This window comes from Theropithecus gelada, chromosome 14 (genome assembly GCF_003255815.1).
Source record: "Theropithecus gelada isolate Dixy chromosome 14, Tgel_1.0, whole genome shotgun sequence".
Taxonomy (NCBI): domain Eukaryota; kingdom Metazoa; phylum Chordata; class Mammalia; order Primates; family Cercopithecidae; genus Theropithecus; species Theropithecus gelada.
The window spans coordinates 28,855,164-28,871,023 of record NC_037682.1 but is presented as its reverse complement, the minus strand read 5'-3'; the positions used below and the strand labels follow the sequence as shown (position 1 = coordinate 28,871,023).

The 15,860-nt window shown below is 49.6% G+C and overlaps 1 protein-coding gene across 2 annotated transcripts in view; it reads left to right on the top strand.

Moving 5' to 3' along the window:
- PRR5L (proline rich 5 like) overlaps positions 1-14,325 on the top strand; it is a 174,198-nt gene extending 159,873 nt beyond the window's left edge. For both annotated transcript variants that reach the window (XM_025355714.1, XM_025355715.1), the window contains 2 exons: positions 400-526; positions 11,510-14,325. In XM_025355714.1, coding sequence (XP_025211499.1) covers positions 400-526; positions 11,510-11,904 — 522 coding nt within the window. In that variant the 3' untranslated portion in view covers positions 11,905-14,325. The remainder of the gene's footprint in view (positions 1-399; positions 527-11,509) is intronic.
- Positions 14,326-15,860: the final 1,535 nt, after the last annotated feature.

Genomic DNA, 15,860 nt, shown 5'->3' with positions numbered 1-15,860 from the left:
ATAATAAGAGGACCTTCCTTTTCGCATTATCAGGAGACCTCTGTGCATTATATATGTTAAATGTCTCTATGCTGTGTATGAACCAGTGCATGTGGGTAAGATTATTGTCCTTGAAACCAGTCGGATCTCAGCCTTGGAGGTGGGACACCCACACTGTATTGGTGGCCCAATGGGAGAGGCTGCTGTGGTACTAACCATGCACAGTTCTAATTGCAGTGACCCATGGCAAGTGACTAAGGCTTCAGGCCTCAGTTTCCTTCATTCTAACTGCAGCGATGCTGCCTGCCAGCAACACAGACTTGTACATTGGAGGAGGACAATCAGGATTTGTTGAATGAGAACCTGCTGGTCATGGCAATGAACACTGACCTTTGTGTATCTTGGTTGTTCATTTTCCAGAGTGTTCACGAGCCCACAGGCCCAAGTGAGAGTTATTTGCAACTGGAGGAGCTGGTGAAGCAAGTGGTTTCTCCTTTCCTCGGCATCAGCGGGGACCGTAGCTTCTCAGGCCCCACGTACACGCTGGGTAAGGAGTGCAGCTCTCAAGTTGTCAAGAGGCCTGGTGATCATGATACCAGCACTGTTTAACTGAGCACTGATTATGTGCCCAGCCTTTTGCTTCCTGTGTGGGTCAGAGCAAATCTCTGCATCTTAAGCACTCACGTTCCTGGCCTCTGGAGGTTGCAGTAACCTCTACCCCTTGATGATTCCTCCCCAAGGACCGATACTATGCCTTTGTGGTGGTGCTTGTCTGATCCACATCTTTGATCAGTGGCTTTGATCATTCTGGTGTGCCTAGGACATTAATCTTTCTGTATCTGATACCAGAAACTGTGCTTTGTTACACTCTTCCTCTGGGTGAGTAGAGAAACCTACTGTGATGGATTTCCCTTTGAAACCAGCTGGAAATGCCAGGCCAGCTTGTATGCGTGGCCAGATGTTATCGAGCTGCTGTCTCTCACTCCGTTTCTGTGGGTACCACCACATGGCAAGGAAAGGGGCTCCTGGATTTGGGGACAAATCCTGTTGGGGCCGTTTTTTGATGGCTGTAAACCTAGCATCAGTGAGTGTCAGGCTCTGTACCAGGCACCTTGGAAAATCTGGAGATGAATCAGATCTGTTCCTTCTCTCAGTGACACTGCAGTCTAGATGGGTTCAGTACAAATATCTCTATAATATAATACAAAATAGCTCTCAGACCAGTCTTTGTAGAAATAGCTGTATGATAAGGCTTCTAATAATAATAATAATAAACCCAGTTATTGTCTGAAATATAAACCCTCGAAATGCAGAAACGTTTTATTCATTGTTCTGTCCCCAGGAATGGTGCCTGGCATATAGTAGGCACTCAAAAAATGCTAGATGATGGCAGCAACGGTACTTCGGGGCCAAGGGAGCCAGCACCCACAGAGAGATGCAGAGGCGGAAATGGATTACTCAAATTGGGAGCCTGATACCCCCTCTTCTCGCTTTAATGGAGTTGTAGTAGTTGAGCTTCAAAGAAAGGAGTGTCCTCCAGTGAGGTTCCTGCCCCTTCCTGGGCCTCTTACCACAGCAAGAGCCAGGGCCAGCTGGCCGTTTTCACCACCCTGATCATGTTTTTCTGGAGACACCAGCTTAACCACAGCCACCACAGATCGGAGGGTGCTGGCCTCAGCCTGCTGCCTGCTGGTTCTTCTCCCTCCTCCCTCCCTTCCTCACTCATTCCTCCCAGGAGCTGGAACGAGCCAGTTTCAGTGACACTAAAGGAAAACAGCCTTCTGCAGCCCCACTCTGAGCTGGGCGCCATGTTGCTGCAGTCTCCCTGGAGCCCACGTTCCTGCTGGCTCGGCTCACCGACTTTGGGGGACAGGGGCATCCAGGGAGCTGTCAGGATGTCAGCAAGCTAGCTGGGCCATGGCAGGAATGCCACCATTGTTTGGGCCTAATGCCAGTGTAGAGGAAGAAAAACAGTTTTTCTTCTAACCCTCCTAAGCTCTTAGTTGGAACAGACCCCTGTAACACATTAATAGGAGAAAAACAAACAGAAGCTTATTAATATTGTAGGTTTCATATATACATGGGTCACACCCAGGGAGATAGTAGTTCTTAAATACATAGCTTTGAATTTCAGCTCATATAGCATCTTCAACAACAAAAAATAAATTTCTAGAGAAGTGACAAGGCAAAGAAAAACAACTTTGAGTCCGGGGAGGCAGCTTGTGGCAAGGGAAGTAGATGGCAGATAAGGGCTGGTTAGTGAGGCTTGTTCATGTAGATTTCTCTGGTGCCATTGCTGGCTGATAAGGGTCTAAAATTGTCTTCAGTGGTTAACCTTTGCTCTCCCTGGTAGAAGTGGGATGGGATACCTTTTGTCTTTATACATCTCTATAGCGCCTTTAAGCAAATAGAGGAAGGACAGAGAGCTTCCTGTATCTGCTTCTTAACTGCCTTCAGTTCATAAATCCTTATGCCCAAGAGGCATATTTTGTGGTGGCTTATTCTGGTGTCCTATCCCAGGAACAAGAGTCGATTGGGAAGCTTGTTCAGTGAGGATTCACTCTAAGAGGGGATAACTTTAGCTTTCCAACTAAAATAAGAATAATGCACATTTTTGCCAAATTAAAGATTTGAGGTTTTATTCTTGTACCTAGGACAGTCCCTGCCTCTGATGAGTTGTCACAGTAGAGGCAGGGAGGGAAGGACGTGACCCTCTTTTGGCTAATTTTAAATTATTTCAGCAAATGTGTACTAAGACCCTGTCCTGGCACTCTGGGAGGTGCTATAGACATATCTGTGAATGAAGCCAACCCATTCCTGCCCTCCAGCACACACAGCCTAGGGGAAAAGTCACAAACAAGGCAGTGTCTCATCAGTGTACACTTGTTCTCAGGGGGCAAGTACAGGGGCCACGAACCCAGGGCACGCGGACCTCACCTTGACTAGGGAATCAGGGAAGAGTACCTGGAGGAAGTGATGATGTCTGTGATGGGACCTGCAGGATGAATATGAGTTAGCTGAGTAAACAGAGAGGGATGACTATAAGGGGAGGACCTTGGGGGGGTTTGGAGGACAGGTGATGAGCAAGAGGAAGGAGTGTTAGAGGAACTGAAAGGGCTTCAGAGTTGCAAGGAAGCTGATGGCAAGGGAAGCTACTGGACACACACCTCGTCCTGGGCATGGTGCTGGGGGCGCTGGATGCTGGGCCATGGAGCAGACACTGCTGTTTCCAGGTTTACAGGGGAAGTAAGTGAGGATTAAGGTCACGTGGAGCCAGGATTACAAAGCCTGGAGTTGTGGATACTGTTGCGGATACTTTATCAGCTGCCCCACGTGCGCTATCATCACCTCCACCCCCACTGCCCGCTGCCAACTTTGAGGAGGTGACTTTATTAAGGGACAGCTCAGGAGGTGTTCCTTAGCCCAAGAGGGATCCTAAGCCAGACATTTCACCCCATGTCTCTGGATACTAAGAAGCTAAAGTGGTCACAGCGGTGCCCATCCTGACTGAGGACACGGCTTTCCAGATAAAGAGAGGACTCTCGGGGCCTCCGTCTGCCCCTTGGTAAAAGGTTTATTTTGCCTGTGGGAGGGGAGTGTTGAGATGGCTGGCTGAAGCAAAAACTAAGGAGTCAGGCTGGAGGTGAAAAACCCCTCAACCTATGGGAGGGCTTTGCCGCGGCTCACTTGGGCGGGAGGATGGGTAGGCGTGGTCGCAGGTGGGCGTGGTCACAGGTAGGCGTGGTCGCAGGTGGGCGTGGTCACAGGTAGGCGTGGTCGCAGGCAGCAGGGGCCAACCATCCCCTAAGAAGCCGCCACTCAAGCTGGATTACTGACCAGGGTTTTGGCACGTAACTCATTCCATCCTCCAAGGTACTGTTGTGCTTTCAGTCTCCAGGTCACCTGCAGGACAGGTGACCAGAGCCAGAGAAGCGGTTTATTCCCGGGACTCCGCACTACACCCACGCACCCGCGCGTGTTTGACTGCACGAGGATTCTCGGGAGGTCTCCCTTCCTGCCAGCCCGGCCTCACCTCTGGGTGAGGGAGTGAGAGAATGTGCTCCCCTCTCCAAAGCAGCCACTTTTCTGCAGTAGTAGGAGTTGGTGAGGGAGGAGGAGGAGGGTAGTGAAACTTTTTGTAAAAGGCCGACTCCTCAGAGGCTGGCCCTTGACCCACCTTTCAAGTCCCCGAAGTCTCCAGGCTGTTTGCCTGCTGTTTGCAGGGCCCTCCCAGCGTGCACACTCAGCAGCACGCTCGACTTCTCCCACACAAAGGCGCTGGCCTCCCACAGGCCTCCGTCCATTGTATCTCCCGCGGGAGGGCCCTTCTCCTTCAGGATACTGTAACTTCTCTGCGTGACAAGCCGGCATTCACGGCTTTCAGGTGCCAGCCTGGAGAGGGACGCCCACCACGGGCTTGGTGTGCTGGGGTCACAATGGCCGTATTATGGCGGTCGCTCCGGTGGGGCCTGGCCAGGGAGCCTGGGAGATCAAAAGCCTGGGAACCAAGTCCCCAACAAAGGGCCCGAGGACGGCCTTCTCCAGGCTTTGCTTCTCTCTGGGGGTTTGAAAGGAGCTGCTCTTGCTGGCTCCGGTGCGGTGGATGAATGCCAGTGCTCAGCAGGGCTCCTGGTGAGTGAGGAGGGAATAAAGGCTCCCCTTGGCCTCACCCCGTGTGAAAGGGAAGAGGAGGCGGCAGAGGTGGCCTGGAGATGCCAGCTGAAATGGCAGGACCCAGCCCTGTTCCTGCTAAAAGGGCACCACTGCAAGGGAAGGGCTGGCTTGGAGCCCCAGGGGGTACCCACAGGGTAATCAGTCCCTTAGTGGGATATTCCCTTCCCTGGGTGACAGGGTCCTGCCTTCCCGGGGGCAAAGGAAGAGGTTGGGGAGGAGAACAAGAAGCAAGAGTGTCAGTCGCTGTCTGCCAGTCGTGGGCATGGCGTTCGGTTTTAAGGCCTCCCAAGGGGCCCAGCAGGCCTGACCTCCCAGTGGGGACACAGCTGACGCACTTGTCTGAGGCTTGGCTCTGGAGTCTGGCGGGAACTTAGCAAGGAAACGCTGTCTGCTCGGGGGACTCAACACAGCCTTGTGGTCCCTGTGGTCCTGGCTCTGCCCACACCCAATCTTGGGAATGAAAACATTCCACCCAGAAAGCAGAAGGAAGAGCTGTAGCCTCTCTGGTGAGTCATCAGCAGGGAGAGAGAGGCTGAGGCAACTGTGGAGAGAGCAGGGCCTTGGAAACCACAAGAGCTGGGGCTCAGCTGTGTGGCCTGGAGCAACTTCTGAGCCACAGAAGGCTGAGCACAGAGGCCCTGTCCTCCTATTCAGGGCCAGCAGGAGGAAGAAGCTGTCCTGTCTCAGGGAAGGGCCAGGTAGAGCTGCCTGCTATGTTATGGACCCCAGCTAAAGGCAGCCTGGCCCCTGTGAAATCGCTCTCCAGGGAGGTTATGTGTACCTCCCCAGTCCCTCCCCTGGATCCCAGACCACATCCTTGGCCTTGCCAGAACGTGGCTGTATTGCCATGTTCTGTTTCTCAGCCTCTCCCTTACACTGAGCTTGCTCGTTGAGAGCAGGAATTTTGTATCCCAGGACCTGGCACAGACCTCTCCTGTGAGTGAGTGGTTCAGTCTGTAAGTCAAGCCTAGAGAAGCACAGCCCATCTGAAATAGACTTTGTGACTTCTCTTCCTTCTCCTCTGAATTTCCAGGGTGCTGTCATCTGTATCTCCGACCTGACATCTGCCACACCGACCTGTTCTGACAGTTATTTGTGTGTGGGGGTCATGAGCTGGGCCTGTGCTGTCCGCTCAGGGTTTGAGTCCTGGTTTCATCACTAACTGTGACTGTAGTTATTCCACATCTCAACTTCAGGTTCTTCTGCAAAGCGGTTAGAAGCCATCAGTGGAGCACCTCCTTTCTGATACAGTACCTAGCATACCGTAGATGCTCAGTAAATAGTTGCTCCTAAGAACTCTTGCCCCTGACATGTGAACATACATGCATGGAGGTACACAAGTGTGCTGGGCTCAAGCCCCTGTTGGGGGCCCCACATCAGATGTATGTTCTTTTCTTCTCTGTAGCTAGTGCAGCATTTTGCATGCACAGGAAGTAGTGTTTGTTGAAGGTGGGGACAGGTGGTGTTGGGGTCTCCTCCTCCAGGGCAGCCCCCCCTCACTCTGGCTCCAGCTCTTGACCCGTGAGCAGCCAGAGGGGCTTCTCTTGTCCGTTTGCTGCCTGGGCCCTCCAAGGACCATTGGAGACACCTTTCCCTGGCTCATCCCAGTGGGTTGGGACCCGCGGAAATCATCAGATAAATTCTCATTTCTTCCAAAGATGCTGCATGTGTCAGCCATGCAAGTAGATTTCCCGTTCTCATGATTTACCCTCTGTCCTCTCTGGTCCCAGCCTTTCTTCCAAGTTTCAGCCATGTTGTAAAATCTAACATTAATACTGTATCTTTCCAGATACCCCTTCCCCAAAGAGAGGAGTCCCCCATACTCTTATAAAACATTATCGAGGCCGGGCGCAGTGGCTCATGCCTGTAATTCCAGCACTTTGGGAGGCCGAGGTAGGCAGATTACGAGGTCAGGAGATGGAGACCATCCTGGCTAACACGGTGAAACCCCGTCTCTACTAAAAATACAAAAAATTAGACAGGAGTGGTGGTGGGCGCCTGTAATCCCAGCTACTCGAGAGGCTGAGGCAGGAGAAGGGCATGAACCCAGTAGCTTGCAGTGAGCTGAGATCGCGCCACTGCACTCCAGCCTGGGCGACAGAGTGAGACTCCGTCTCAAAACAAACAAACAAACAAAATCGAAATCTCTAGCAACAATAGAAATGATGTTGCTACTGTCTGCCTCTTTTGCCCTACCCTTTGCACAAACCCCTCCTGGCAGGTAGGTACCCCGTCTCAGGAGCCCAGACATCTGCATGCAGCAAATGCTCCCCAGATAGGTCTTTTCCCATCTCCTGCTAGGCTGGCTGTAGGGTTCAGGTCCCAACATGGGTTTCCCAACAGCAATCTAAAGTGTGTACTTCTATCAGCAGTGAGAGGCAAATGAATTGTTCTCAAGGGCGTTTTTTTTTAAGGACAGTTTTTCAGTGGGATCCTTGCTGCTTTGAACTCTTCTGGTGCTTCTGTTTTATAGTTATTGATTTTGGAGATCATAAAAGTAATGCAGGTTATGAGAATGTGGGAACATTTTAGAAATGTGTAACTTGGAGAGTAGGAGCGTCCATGCTTCACAAAGAACTGCTGCCAGTGCCTGGCGTAGATGCTTTCTTCTTGGTTGCTCCTTGGCGTTTTGTCTCTTACCTCCAAAGAGGGGAGCCAGTGTCAGCTACTTGTCTAGCACCTGCTGGGGGGCAGTGTTTGCTGTTACTTGACTTCAGTGGGGGGGGGGGCGCTTCAAGGGACATGTCTTCTGAGGGCAGCAGCAGTCCCCTGAGACACAGCAGCATGTAGTGGGGAAAGTTTAGGCGCTGCCATCTGGAACCTAAGAGAACTGGGGCTGATCCTCAGTCTTCCTCATCTGTGCAGTGGGCATACTGAGAACAACTCTGTTTCAGAGGGAGATTGGGACTAAACAGCGAGATCATGGGTGGGAACACACTGTACACTCTAAATTCTATGTATTATCCTTTAATTTTGAAAAATTGTTGTTACCACCAAATAGGCCCCTTGGGCTTCTGAGCCAGTAGACTCAAGATTTAGTCCAAAGGGTTAGAATTGTATTATCTTCATTATTTATACACACACACAACAGTCTGATGACAGGAGCTGCTGTGAGCTTTGCACATGGATGTGGGCAGGTCTTGCTGTGATCTCCTTCCGGGAGCGTGGGCTCTGGAAGTGGCTGACACACGTGTCTAGGGCCCTCCAGATCCACTGCAAGAGCAGAGAGGAAACTAAAGCAGCATGAGCCACATGTCCCCACGGCCAGTCTGTGAACAGCATGGTTTGCTTTCCTCTTGGAAAGTGGGGTGTTCCCCCTCCTGTCCAAGTGTGGTGGGAATACTGATACCATCGGCCCCGCTCCCTTTCTCCCCACTGCATTGTCCTGCCTGGATGGCAGAGGGAACACCTTTCTCTTGGGTCTTCAGGGTGTCAGAGATATGGGCACTGTGGAAGGCAGGGACAGGTGAAATTGGGTGTGTGAATGGGAAGCTGGGGAGAGGTGTGCTCTGGCAGAAAGGGAGGCTGAAAAGAAGAGGCCCAGAACAGAACCCACGCATCCCCCAGCCCTCTGAAGCTGTGTTTCTCCCATGGCCGTGCCTTCAAATTCACTCTCTCCCAGGCCAGACCAGCTGCAGTGGCTGGACTGTCCCATGCCTCCGCCTCTCTCAGGTCCAGAGCCATCCAGCTCCTAACATGATACCGGGCCTAGGTGGCAGAGGAAGCAGCACTGCCTTGAGAGGAGCATGGGTTGGGGGACTTCTCTGGGACCAAGGGACCCAGCCTTGTCATGGTGCTTATTCTATTTCAAACTCTGTGCAGGTTTCTGCCCTGGCGCAGCCTGTGTGAAGGTGGGAGAGCAGAGGCCCCGGGAACCGGGGTGTTGCTGTCAGATTTGCTTCCTCTCTTGGGACTCTACTCCCCAGGCCTTGGTTACCTGAGTGTTTTGGTTCTTCTCCTGCCTCTCTGACCCACCCTAGGGTTTCCTTCCTTTTGGAAAGGCAATGAGGCTCACCTGGTTTTTGGAGGCTGCCATCTGTGCTCCAGTCCCAGCTCTGCCTCTTCTTTGTAATGTGGAACAAGTTATTTAACCTCTTCCGTGCTTTAATTTCCCCATCTGTAAAGTGACAGTGGTGATAGCAGTACCCACTTCATTAGGTTGATAATTAGTTCATAGATACAAGATGCTCAGATCAGCACCCAACGCTCTGAAGTGCTATCCTGTGTGTTAGCTGTTAATACTTTAGCCCCTCTGAAAGTAGTGCTGTTAGCTCCTCTCATTTTATCCACCCAGCACAGGTGCACACACGAGAATAATTTAGTCCTTTACCCCATCTTCATTTTCAGAGAGGTCACATTCACTCGGAGGGCCCCAGCCATTACTAATTTCCAGAGGACTTTGATTTTCATATCCTAAAATGTTTTCTTCTTGTCGTAAAAGAAATGCCCACATATGGAATGAAAATTTTAAAGACATATCAATGAAAAGATAAAGAAATTGTAAAAATCACTGGGTAATACCTTTACCCAGAGATGATAACTAGATATTTTGATGTAGCCTTTCCCAGTTTTTATACATAAGTGTGGTGGGTGAATATAGCACCCAGTATAACCCCAGTTTGGCTTAAAAAGGGATAAAATGCATATAATACTGTTGTTTATATTCTGCTTTTGTTACCAAATATTATCAACGTTTCTCACTGTCCTTAAATATTATTTGAAAATGACCAAATTTCTGTCTTTAGATAGAAATTTCTTTTCCCAGCTCAAAACTGCATGTCTGTCTGCCCGTGGAGGTTGCCCCTTCAGCATCTCAGATGCGACGTGGCCAGGCCCCGGCACTGGGTCTCACAAGCTGCCTTCTCTGCATCTTCCCCATCCCTTGCCCCTCTCCCAAGTCTGCTGTTCCCTCCTTCCGTCCCACAGCTCCTCCTCCCTGCCCCGCTCCCAGGATCTCTTAGTTGTGGGGTTCTGTAGTATCTCTGTAGTATCTCTGTGGTGTCTCCAGTGGTCATCCTCACTTTACCCATATCACCACAACTCTACTTCCTTTCCTCATCACCTCTCACTTTGACTCTGATGTTAGCATTTCCTTTTTTCACATGCAATCCATATTTATTATAGAACATAATACCCGAACCTTCTCCCTGGCTTTCCTCGCTGCTGGCCTTGCTGGCTCCAGCCCATTCTGCCACACTTCTGCCCAAGGAAGCTTCCTGAGCACAGCCCATCCTGCCCTGTGACCTTCGATGTTAACTGTGTCCCCGCAGCTCTGCTGTGACCTGGCTGATGTACTACAGGTGCTTCCATCTGCCTGCCCGGGCACCTCTCTACTGTCTCCTGGACTCTGTTCCAGCCAGGCTGTGACCTGATGGTGCACCTGTCTCAGCAGCTGTCTCAGGCTGCTGCCATTGCTCAGAACTCTGCCACCCCTTCCCCGCTGCTGGGAGTTCTGCCATCCTAAAGGTCCATCTCCCGTGTACATCCTCCTGGCAAGTTTCCTATCTCCAGATGGGCATGCTTTTTCCAGCCCTCAAAGCACCTCCACTTGGCTTGTCCTTCCCTTGAGGTATTTCACCTACCCTAGTTATCTCTGGGCCTTGGATGGACAGCTAGAAGAGCAAGGGTCTGGAGAGAGACCGACCTTGTTTGAGTCCCAGCTTAAACTACCTTCTATCTATATGACCTTGGGGAAGCTACGTCCTCTCTGAGACTCAAGTTTTCTCATCTGGAAAGTGGAAGCTGATACCAGACCATGAATTAGGTTCAGTTTTGGGGAGGATTCAAAGGATAAAATGTCTAAGTTTAGCAGTTTCTGGAACATGATGAGAATTCAAAAGCAGCAGTGTAGGCTGGGCGTGGTGGCTCACACCTTTAATCCCAGCACTTTGGGAGGCTGAGGTGGGTGGATCACCTGAGGTCAGGAGTCCAGGATCACCCTGGCCAACATGGTGAAACCCCATCTCTAGTAAAAATACAAAAATTAGCTGGGTCTGGTGGTGGGCGCCTGTAGTCCCAGCAACTCAGGAGGCTGAGGCGGGAGAATCACTTGAACCTGGGAAGCGGAGGTTGCAGTGAGCTGAGATGACACCATTGCACTCCAGCCTGGGTAACAAGAGCAAAACTGTCTCAAAACCAAAAAGCAGCAGTTTTATAATTAGTACCCAGTCTTCCTGTGTCTGCCTCCTTGGGGTGTCCATGGAACCTAACCTGTTCTTTGGTGATGCTAAAGACAGTCCAGGAGAATTGACTTGAACAGAACGTAGGTCTGAGACCCTTGACCTGGCGGGAGATGAGGGTCATTGATAGCCCTGGTTCCCTATGATTTGCAAGACAGTCCTGCTACCTTGGGTTTGACAACTGAGGTAACTCCCCAGTTATCTCTTCCTCTGGATTTCAGCTTATGAAGGCTCTTTTATGTCACCTGTTGGCATGGGAGAGGCCACTCCTGCAGGAAGCAAGGGTGCTTCCTTTGGAAGCTGGCTATCCCATGCCCAGGTCCTCAGGGGACGCTGTTTGAAAGGGAATTTTAGGGCACATCCGATGAAGCTCAGGCAGCAACTGAGAAACACACCAGATTCCCTTGACCCTTATCTGTCAAGGAAAGTCTGTTGGTGACCACCTAATATGTGGGGTAGGGTTGGTTATGGACCGGATCTGGCATACACAGGTAAAGTTGTAAGAGAAACATTTAGGTATCACCAAATTCCTCCCTTGCGTCGTAGCAGGGCTGCACCTAAGAGCTGCTCCTAAAGGTTGAGCCACCACCTTGTTCTTTTCCCCCAGTTGGATTAGGAGCTTTTGAGCACCAGTACCCCCTCCCCAATAACAGTCTTTGCTGATTCTTCTCTTGCAGCCAGGCGGCACTCCAGGGTCCGGCCCAAGGTGACTGTCCTGAACTATGCTTCCCCGATAACCGCAGTCAGCCGGCCACTGAATGAGATGGTCTTGACCCCACTGACGGAGCAGGAGGGGGAAGCCTACCTGGAGAAGTGTGGCAGCGTGCGGCGGCACACGGTGGCCAATGCCCACTCGGACATCCAGCTGCTGGCCATGGCCTCCATGATGCACTCAGGCCTGGGGGAGGAGGCTAGCAGTGAGGACAAGTGCCTTCTCCTGCCACCCAGCTTCCCCCCACCCCACCGGCAGTGCTCCAGCGAGCCCAACATCACCGATAGCCCTGACGGACTGGAGGAGGGGGCCGGGGGCAGCCAGGAGGGCTCAGAGCTGAACTGTGCTTCCCTCAGCTGAGTCGCCACCCCCAGGCCTTTCCACCTCCTGTTATGCAACCAGGATGAGGACACCTCCATCTCCATGGATTACTGAGGGGCCTCTTGCTTTATGCAATGCTGCCTTATTTCTTTTAGGGTACTGTCCTGGTCAAAATGCCTTAAGGGGAAACCGTTGTTGTAAACCTCTTCATTTTGATGACTATGACCAGTTCTTTGTAGCCACCAATTGTAGTGACCAATTGCCTAATGGTCACTTTCTGACTCCAGCCTTGCCAGCCTGACTCAGATCCTCATCTCTGGGCCTTTCCTCCTCCGATGTTGGACTGCCTAATGTTCCCAATGACATATCCAGTACTTCTGGCATTTCTGGAGCAGGAGGTTGTCAGGACCACACGTACAACCACCAAGGATGTGTTGGCCTTTGGAGTTCCCCTTTAGGTTCCTTGTGATGCGGTGGGTTATGAGTGAAAAATTAGTGAAGAGGGAACTCCTCTCCCCTATTTTGTGTAGAGTGAAAATAGCCTGCAGTCCCTACTCAGCAGGGCTCTGGGAATGTGCCTGCCTTATTTTAGTTTCAGAATTGCTGGGAAAGTTACCCCTCTGGTGGGTGAGGATCTGTCCTCACCTACATCCATATCCTATGTGCTGCTTGCACAGAGGCCTTTGGCTTTTGACCCAGAGGGGCTGTGAGGCTGGAGCTGCCCTGTCTTTCATTGAGCCTCAGCATTTCCCTCTTAGGCTTCCTCTCAAGCTCAAGGAACTCACCCCCAGATGCCTCTTGTCTCTCTCATTTCAGAAACGGACTTTCTTATCATGCTTTCCTATGGTGGGTGTGAGGGGCCAACTGATACCAACCAACTAGCCTGTACCTGGATTTGACTTGAATTTTTAAAATGTGTGTTGTTTCAAAAAAAAAGTTTGCAAATTTTGCACGTGGGATCTTGCACTGTTCATTTCCACTGGGGTGAATCTTCACACTAAAATCACAAGCAGAGCTCCTGGGAAAAGAGACTGGAAGTGGTTCAGGATAAAGAGATCTATGGTGCACAGAGCTCTTATGTCACAGAGCTCTAGAAGCAGCTGGACTTGAATCTACAGTGGCCTGTGTAAATTTGCGAATTTTATGGTTTCTGGGAAAAGCTGCATTGGGGTGGGGAGACCCAGTTTGCCTCATGGGCAGAGGATTCTTCCAGGAAGCATGGAAAATGGAATGTTTCTACGCTTTACAGTGCGGGGAGAGAGGGGAGATGTGGGCAGGACCTTTTGGAAGGATGTTTATTCCCTGTGGTTAAAGAAATACCCGGAATTTCTAACATGTGAAGCACTTGGGGGCTGCAGGCCATGGCACGGTGCTGCATCCTTCTACTGCTCCCTCCAGGTCTGGGGGCTTTTATCCACCTTGAATTCCTATCCTCCTCTTTGTAGTTGTCTGTCTCACTGATAACAGCTCCAGGAAAAAAGACAAGGCTCCTCCTCTGACCCTTCCTGTTGATGTTTATGAAATCTCAAAGAGATGAGCCACCTTGGCTTCCAATATGGCAAGAAGGTGCTGGGAGAAGGTGAAGATCAGTCTAAGCTGCCATGGGGATGAGACCTTCTCATTTAACTCTTGATGGCATTTCCCTTCTGGGTGAAGATTTGAAATATGATCAGAATTGTGCTCTTGATGGCTGGGAATTTAGAAATTTAAGAGTTATTTCATTTTCATTCTAAGAATGATGGGAGAGAAATGTCCAAAAGAGATCTGCTGATCGGCTGAGAATTTCAAACAAAAAAAAAATCATCTCTGTGTATGTGTTGGATAAAGTCTACAGATTGACTAACATGCATTAGCAAATGGAACATCAGTAGGTAGCAACATGATGATTTATGTAACTGATAGCTTCTGTCCTTATTAGTACACTTAACATTTGAGACTAGTATTTATTGATCCAGGCAAATTAATTAATCATGCTTGGGCTTACTTTTTCAGTTTGTAAGGTTAATCACATGTGCATGCGTGCGTGTGTATATAAATGCCTTTTCCATGTCTTAAATGTCCCTGATGAGGAGAGCAGTCATCAATTAAATATATAAGCTCTTAAAATGAGAATGGGGGTGTCAGTATAGACCCAGTATACTTAATTGCTGATGACTGTTAGCCAGTTTACAACTTTACCATCGATGTACACACTTGATATTTGTGCAGTAGACTGTACCTATAAAAATTTTATTGATGTTTATGATCATGTTAGCTATCAGAGGGCTATTGGAAGAGTGATAGCTGAGGTGTTTTTAACCACTTTTTCTCTCCTAGATTCGTTTTCATTATTTATGCTAGGATTTTCCTATGGTTGACATTTGATGACAGGAAGCAATCATGACTCTTCGAGTGAGCTCACAGAAACCTTTCATGTCGTCTGTTTCCAAAACGAATTCAATAAACAACATTTTGTCCTTGCTGGGTGCCCCAAGGGTGTCTTGATTGAATTTGCAAGTATAGCAGTCAAATTAGATCTTTTTTTTCCCCCTCAAATTAGATCTTGATGCATCCTTCCCTCAAACTCCCTGCCCCCACTTCTGCCTCCTCATCTCTTTTCCTGTTGCCTCCACTCCACAGTCGGACAGCAGCCTTAGCTCAGCCAGTCTTCCCTGGGTTTTGTTTGCAATCCTGGACTGGATTGGCAACTCATTTCCTGGAGAAACAGATTGTGGAGCTAGAAAATACTGAAAAAAGTCTGAGAAGCCAACACTTTTTCTAAAACCAGCTTGGCCTTTCTTCCCAGAGTATTTGACCTAGAGGGAACACTTAGCATATGTACTCATGGATGATCTCATATATTCCCCTCTGATTCTGTTTGGCAGAGGACATTTATAATATTTTACTCTGCATAAATACTTCTAGGAGGCCTATAGCGGCAACAGTATGAGATCTCTAAAGGCTTGATAAGAGCCTTTGAGGAGGTGTGACTGATTAGTCATCTGTAGGATGAAAAAGCAGAGTGTGTATGCTTTGGTTGAAACTTTGCAGGTCATAACTATGGTAAACAACCACTGAGCATTCTGTCTCAATGGGTTTCATGTCATTAGTGTGCCCATGACATAGCAGTGCACCATCATATTCATTTATCCACCCATCTACCCATCAAACATTTGTGGAGCTTCCATTGTGTGTAGGCACTTTTCTTGGTACTAGGGATATGGTGATGGACAAATAACCAAGATGCCTTCTCTCATGGAGCTTACTCTAGTGGGGAAGGCTGGAAATCAGGTCAACACAAGCATCACAACTACCAAACAACACTGGGTGAAATGGCAAAGTGCCAGTGACTAGAGAGTGAAGAAAGGATGACTGTGGGTAGAATGGCCAAAGGAGGTCTCTCTGCAAGTCAACTGACCCAAGAGCTGAGTGACAAGGAGCCAGCCTTATGATCTACTTTGTTTCCGATCACTGCCATAACTACCACAGACTTAGCAGCTCAAAACAACTTATTTATTATTCCAGTTCATCCACTGGAAGTCTGACAAGGGTCTCACTGGGCTGAAATCAAGGTGGTGTCAGGGCTGCATTCCTTTCTGGAAGTTTTAAGGGATAATCTGTTTCCTTACCTCTGCCAGCTTTTAGAGGCTGCCCATATTCCTTGGCTTGTGGCTTTCTTCCTCCATCTTCAAAGTGAATGGGGGTTGAGTCCCTTTCACATGGCATCACTCCAAACTACATTCAGCCTCCCTAGGACCCTTGCTGATTACATTGAGCCCATCCAGATAATCCAAGATTATTTCCCAACTCAAAGTCTTTAATCACATCTGCAAAGTCCCTTTTGCCTTGTAGGATACATCGCAGGTACTGTGGATTAGCACGTGGACATCCTTGATGGGGGAGGGGGAGTCATTATTCTGCCCCACAGAATGATGATTACCACATAATCCTTAGTTTTTGCTGCTTCTACTGATTACTCTTTGTAGGTGGCAAGCTCCTGAAAGACCAGCTTAGCT